The 7,143-nt window shown below is 31.5% G+C and overlaps 1 protein-coding gene across 2 annotated transcripts; it reads right to left on the bottom strand.

Annotated features, from left to right (window-relative positions):
- On the bottom strand, positions 1–3,858 carry LOC129290854 (probable RNA-binding protein ARP1). Of its 2 annotated transcripts, none has more exons than XM_054927922.1 (6): positions 3,432–3,858; positions 3,138–3,282; positions 2,324–2,462; positions 2,095–2,137; positions 1,478–1,700; positions 1–398 (listed from the first exon to the last, which is right to left on the bottom strand). In XM_054927922.1, the coding sequence occupies exons 1-6, from the start codon at positions 3,663–3,665 to the stop codon at positions 379–381; spliced, it is 804 nt and encodes a 267-aa protein (XP_054783897.1). In that variant the 5' UTR covers positions 3,666–3,858; the 3' UTR covers positions 1–378. The 2 variants fall into 2 exon arrangements, with proteins under 2 accessions (XP_054783897.1, XP_054783889.1); XM_054927914.1 differs by having other exon boundaries at positions 1–378; positions 3,432–3,854.
- Positions 3,859–7,143: the final 3,285 nt, after the last annotated feature.

Below are 7,143 nucleotides of genomic sequence, written 5' to 3'. Positions count from 1 at the left end.
TGAGTTGGAACACAATATTCATTTCGTCAGCACAACAATTCAGATTAGTCTCAAAAAGTTCACAGCTCATGCTGAGATGTTAGAGAGAGGGGGGGGGGAGAGTGAAAGAATCTTATAAATCAAAATACCTAATTAAGATTAAGATTAAGAATTAAAATTTGAACCAATACATAAATAAATTAAAGAAGAAAAAGAAGATTAACAAGAAAAAGAAAAGAAAGAATTGGAGAGTAGAGACAAGACAGATGAGATAATAATGTTGCTCTGTGCACCCACCACCTTCCTCTCCCTTCAGTTATTTGCCAACTATGCATGCACTGTATCTGTGCTCCTTTCCTCAGCCAACCTTTTTCAAGCTTTCACCTCTCCCAACAATACCTATTCCACACCCAAACAAACTGTCTCTGTAATTTCAGTCTTCAATTTCCCAACTTTTAATCTTATTCACTTTCTTACTCTTCCCACTCTCATTTCTTTATTGGTTCATCTGTTCATTTTTTTATCATTCAAACCATTCATGACAATAATTTCAAATACATGTCAACATCCCAACATCAGTTACCCTTTTTCACAATTGTAAATAATGAATAATATAATTTTTAATCTTTAAATTTTTTCTCAACCACCAATTTAATCTTTAACTTTTGATTCAATACAACTTAATCTTTATATTTTATTAAATCAAAAATTTATCAAGCCCATGTTATTTCAAGTCAAGAAACCATAAGAATTAAGCTATTTTAAATCAAAATTCAAGATCTGAATCATTGAGTAAAGAAAAGTTCATGGATTAAAAATTAATTTATTTTTTTTTACAAATTATTCTTTATAATCTAAAATCAAACTATAAAAATACATAACAAATTGTACCATTCATACTCTATAAACAATATCACTTGTCTTATAAGCTTGTGCTAGTCTAGGATCTAAATGTTTGCCACATTTTTCCCTACATCCTCTCACAAATGGGACTATAATGAGGGGATCTCTCCGTTTTTTTTTAAAAAGCTAGATGAGGTAGAATGAGTTGCTGCAAAGATTTAGCATCAGGGAGTCATATATGTTGCACACAATTTTATTTTATAAATAAGCTGAAGTATTTATTGTTTATTAATTTTTTTTATATTCTATAAATGCGTGAGGGGTTCTAGTTGGTTGTGATTGTGGTAGTGTGCCCATTGATATTTAATCTTTATCTTTAATGGGTAGTAATTCAGGTGAGGATGGATTGACAACTATATGAATAAATCTGGCTGGTGAGGTTATTATTCAAAACAAAAAAAAAAAAAATCTGGCTGGTGAGTTGTGAGAGGGCTGATATGGTCATTTCAGATCACGTGGGGGTGACACGGCCGTCCTATGGTTGCAAATGAACTGAGCTCAATCACGATCACAGGGTCACGTGACCACAATGATTCGCATTGCTGCCTACAGACATTGACTGGGGTTGGGGTGGGCATGTTAGCATGTGACGCACCTGTGTTAGGAGTCATGGACGCGGGCTTCGACATGATGGCCACGTGCCCAGCCGTGGTTGGTTGGAATATGTGGGCAGATAGTCCCACCGTGTGCGTTTGATGGTACTGATAAACAGGGTACATGGGCATCATTGTGTTCCCACCGCCCACCATAGCCTGACTCGGGTACATTGGAGAGTAGTAACCATTCATATAGGGCCCACCGCCAGTGTAGCTCAGCTTCTGTACACGATCACCGTACTCAAGTAAATCTCAATATCAGAACATTCTATATATACACAAAATAATTATCAGATATTTGTACTATTTTTTTAATGAAAAGATTGTACACTTGGAATTAGAACAACTAAATACAGGTAATATGGTTTAAACTTTAAGCTTGACACACGGATTCTCTCTCCATGTGGGCACACTGCAAAACCACCAAATGGTGCTCCAGACCCATGTGTGAGGGGTGCTCATCTAATTTTTTAATTGTGAAATTGCATAATAAGGTTTGATATTAAAAAAATATTCCAAGAAAATTTATATTAATTTATTTTCTCACCGGATAAAAATTTTCCAAATTAAATATAGTCTCAAATATTAAAATGAAAAATATCAAAATATACCATACCTGGTTGTAGTTGATGTCAGTTGGAATGTACGTTGGGGTATACCTGGAAATAAAATTGAAATATGATTTTTTTGGTAAAATACAATATATAATGAAAGAATCAAAGAATTATTTGTTTTTTTTTTTTAACTCAATAGCAAGACTAATCATTTGAGGAATCAAAGAATTAGTTGTTTTGAAAAAAGAAAAAATTGTAAAAAAAATTAAATTTAATTAATTTAAAGTATACCCATAGAGAGGAACTGGCTGATGGGGGTGGTGATGGTGGAAATGTGAAGCAGGTGACCCCACCGGATAATACCACTGGACGTGATTGGCTGGCGGTGGTGGGGCGCTCTGGGCGTTCCTTTGTCCTCCGCCGTTCGATCCTTCGTTGTCAACATCACAACTTCAGACCTCCATGATGACCATAATTACAAAAATACCTTCTTTCTAAAAGAAAGAAAAATACTAATCTAAATATCTAATCTCATTTTTTCCATTTTTGTTTTTAGCGACTGGCTGGAAGGATAAATAAAAAATGGCATTCCACAGACAATGGTTTTATTTATTATTGCACAGTCGTAATATTAACAGATAGCAAATTGTTTACAGAAAATCTATTTTATTTTACCTTTTTAATTATCGAAATAATTTTTATACTATCACCTCCCAACCTATTTATGAGAAATAAATAATAGTATTTGGACGTGGTAATATTTTTTATTCAAAATTCAATAATGTGTTTAGCTAAACGTTACTGAATAGTATTATCTCAAAAAAGACATTACTGAATGCTGGTAACTACTAAATTTTCAAAGTTTTAGGATTGTCACTACATTTTAATAACTGAGGAAGGGAATTAAATTATAGAAAAAATAATTATAATGAATCAGATTAAAAAAAAAAGAAAAGGGGCAGTAAAATGACTAGTAATCCCATAAGATATCTCGTAATTTACAACAGTTTTGTCTGCTACTCTACTCTATGAACTATGACTCTCTGTCACCATGCCGATCAGCTTTCTCTCAAAAAGCTGAAGCCAGCAGAGTGATCAAGCATACCTTGTTGACGAGGCGGCGAAGTGTTGGTGGACCTTGGGCGTCGCGCGCCGAGCGAAGCCAGATTGCAGTTGGCTCGGCGGCCATTGATGATCGGCGTAGGATCCTCACAGGCCTTCTTAGCAGCTTCAGCTTCCTTAAATGTCACCTGCATATCAATGCCACAGCAACACAATACAGATTCATCCATCAAGAAAACAGTAAGCAACAAAATCGAAGTAAATCGAACCACCAATGAATGGTCAAAAATGGATCAGGATCAACGAATTAAAATTCAACAAACAAATCAAAACTTACGAAGCCATAGCCCTTGGATCTGCCGGTGGCCTTATCGGAGATAATGACGGCCTCGAGGATCTCGCCGTACTTCTGAAAATGCTCTCTCATGGCGTCCTTCGGAGTCTCCCAAGCCAGTCCTCCAACAAACACTTTGGTGAGCGTGGTGTCACCGAACTGATGCCCATTATTAACAACGGCGGCACCGCCGTTGGAGCTGGAATTAGCAGCAGCATTCACCACCATCTCCGGCATTGTTCTCCGATGAACAAAGGGAATCAGCGACGGATCCAAGAGGTAGAGAATTAGCGTGCACGTTGGGGGGACGAGAATGAGAAATTGAGAATGGTCAAGAGGGAATTAAATAAGAAGTGGGAAAGAGGGTGGAGAGAGAGACAGGGAAAGAGAAGGAGAGGACAGAGAGGCTGACAGGTAAGAGTATAGTTGTGAGAGAGGCGCTGATGGGGATCAAGCAGTGAGGAACGTGATCACACACATATACATGAGAAATGGATGCAGAGTGACACCACAACACCGATTCACAGCTCTCATGGTCCTTTTTCTCTCTGTAACAGTGTGGTGTCTCCTGAGAGTTTTTGTTATTTTATCACTTCTCATTTCCTTCACGCGCGCCACATTCAAAGGTCCTAGGAGGCTCTAGTATTTTCTTAAAAAAATTTATATTTTAATAGATTTGTTAAAAAGTACTAGGTTTGATAAATTGAATATTGTTTGAAAAGTAGTAACTTGTATCATTGAAAATTAACATTGAAGTTATTTAAAGGTCGAGAGTAATTTTTGGAGAGTAAAACCCAAATCAACTCTGACAAATGAATTTTCAGAAACATTTTAAATGAATTTTCTGAATAAAAGAATATTATCCAAACAATTTTTAAAATTCAGAAAAAAAAATTTATTCCATCACCCGTCATTTTAAGAATTCTAAAAATATTATCACTTTTCGTTCAAATTAATTTGAATTCTCATTATATAGGATCATTGTCGCCAATGATTATAACTTGTAAAGAGTGTTATAAATTAGCTTTTGACAAATGGACTGTTAGAAATTTTTTGAATAGATTTTTTGGAGTAAAAATTATATCCATATGCCTTAAAACTTACCAAAGTTTGTTGCCCAGATAATTCATTTGAAATAAGAGGAAATATTTTCAAAGTGATTTTAAAGCAAGTTTCTAGCAATTGGGCATTCACTTTAGAGACCATTACAAAACGACATCTTGTATGTTCAATACTCACTGTCAATGAACTGTCATATCATTTAGACTTAAAGTTGACTTGTCACTATTTGCCAAAAAAAAAAAAGAGTTGCCTTGTCACTTTTACAAAGAGCTATACGAAAATATTTGAACCTATTTTTTTTTTTTAAATTAAATTCAACATTTTACTTTGACTATTTGAAATTCTCTATGGCAACTTAATTAATTAACATTGATCAATTATTTTTCTTCGTTTCAAAATAATTTCTTACTCTACACTTTTGCCAGTTATATGAATTGAAAAAGAATATAAATAATATAACACAAGTCAGCTTAGGGCTCACTAATGCAATAAGAACTGATATGTGGTTAATGAAAGCACATCTTATTTTTTAAGTAAAAGGCCTAAAACCAAAATAAATTATCTTAATTTATAAGGCAATATTTTCCAAAAAAATACTGATAGTATTCAAAAATAAAAATTACGTTCAAATAAATAAATAAAAATTTAAATAATGTGATATTTAATAATCAATATGAGTAATAATTCATCTTTTTTGAAAGTTCTTACACTACTTATAAGCCTCTATCTAGAGCTGGTGGGCTCAACTTGCAAAAAAGCAATGGATTATATTAAAAAAAATTAGTTCAATTAGATACGGGACGGGCGTTGAACCCACAGTAGGTTAACTTGCTAGTTAACTCATTTATATTTTTAAAAAATAATAAATAAATAAATAAATGAGATTGAGTTTAAATTAAAGTATTCAAAGCAAGCACGTATGGAACTACAGTCTACATATTTGACACTTTTACATTTATTTAATTCAAGTTTCAATTGTGACAGAAAACAAGAAAAACTCACTGCTCATATATATAAGTAGTGATATAATATAATCTAAATGTGACCAAGATAAGATTAAATAAAATATTTTATTATACTTTACTTCATTCATATAATAGCTTATTTTAATTATCTTGTTTACAAAATAGTATTGCCCAGGCAAGCAAATAAAAAGGGTTTAGTTATCAGTTTTATTTAAAAATTAAATATATTTATGAAGTGCTAATTATATATTAACATTAACAAATACAGAGATCATAATATTTAGGTGGTATGAATCGAGTATAATATGAGTAGTCATCTAGCAGTTAGTATTTAAATTATCATTATTTTATTTTTGTTAAAAAATGAATTGATATTTTAAATTAAGGCATCATTTTTGTAATAAAAATGCCAAAACAGGATAAAGAGAAAATGAGATAGGAAAAGCTTTTTTATTAATTCATATATGTATAATACTGATCACCCATATAAAAGATTAGAGGATGAAAACATCACAAAATTAAATTAGTTTATATTTAAGTGGTGATATGAGACTTAGTTAAAAAGATTTTTATTGTTATTTGGATAATTAATTTTTAAGGGGACTACATGATTTTTTACAATAAAATATAATAAAAAGAGATATTTTTTTAAATTTTAAAAAAATTATAAAAAATACTTTTTAGTGGCAGGTATCTTCTCTCTTTTTTTTTCATACGAAGAGATGATCTATCTTCATTAATACATCAAATTTAAATTTGGTCCAAACATGCATGGCAAAAGAAAAAAGGCAAAATTTGGTCCAAATGTTTGCGTGGAAGTGACGCTCCATTGGTGAGTCTGAGATACTCAACAAACGTTTGTACGGCCGGTAATGTTTGCCTTCTAGCATCACATGGCAGCAGTGAAAAGTCAATAACAGCCTTCAACTCAACGTTGAATCATATATATGAAAAAATTATATACGTACAGTCTAAAAAAATTAAAAATGATATTATATTCACGTTAAATTGCATGTGTGTGGAGTGGGTTTCTTTTCTTTACTTTTTTTTATTATTTATTTTTTTATAGATTTAAATAATTCAAACCAAATATATATAATTTTAAAAATTATCAAATTTAATTTAACAATTTTTATAATGGTTCCTCTTCACTCGCATTGGTGAAAATTTAACCCCGCGCGCGTGTTAGCCTTCTTGTGCTGGGATCACGTTGCCTTGTCCATGCGATGTCAAGATTGTAATTTAGAGCGTGAACCCAAAAAACAATTTACGAATTGATGAGTAAAATAAAAATAAAATGGAATAAAAATACGTTATTTTGAAAAATACGTTTATATTAACTAAATGAAAGCATAAGAAATAATTAAATAATAAGAAAAAATCATGAATATTTTATATTATAATTTCTATACATAGAAAATTCCCATTTTAGCCTTCTAAGAAAACCTGGAGGAACTAATTTATTTAATTAATCAAACTAATTAATTAAATATACTAGTTCCTCCAGGTCTAAAAATTATTAATTAATCATTAAATTTTTCAAAATAAAAAAATTTAAAATTTATAAGAAATGGTTTAATACTTTTAGCCAAAAAATTAATTTAATACAATAATATTTACATTTTTTATTTTTATTAAAATTCTATATATACAAGTTATTTTGAAAATATAGCCCAATTATATAAACT

Source organism: Prosopis cineraria, unplaced genomic scaffold, assembly GCF_029017545.1.
Source record: "Prosopis cineraria cultivar Desert tree isolate PC_DT_omini unplaced genomic scaffold, ASM2901754v1 PC1, whole genome shotgun sequence".
In the NCBI taxonomy this organism is placed as follows: Eukaryota; Viridiplantae; Streptophyta; class Magnoliopsida; order Fabales; family Fabaceae; genus Prosopis; species Prosopis cineraria.
The sequence above is the reverse complement of the archived record's forward strand: the minus strand, read 5'-3'. Positions and strand labels throughout refer to the sequence as shown.

Coding starts and splice junctions, on each gene's coding strand:
- LOC129290854 (XM_054927914.1), bottom strand. CDS start 3,665: ATGCCGGAGATGGTGGTGAATGCTGCTGCTAATTCCAGCTCCAACGGC. Junction 3,283..3,431: donor GATCCAAGGGCTATGGCTTC/GTAAGTTTTGAT, acceptor ATTGATATGCAG/GTGACATTTAAGGAAGCTGA. Junction 379..1,477: donor GTCCATGACTCCTAACACAG/GTGCGTCACATG, acceptor GGTGTGGAATAG/GTATTGTTGGGAGAGGTGAA.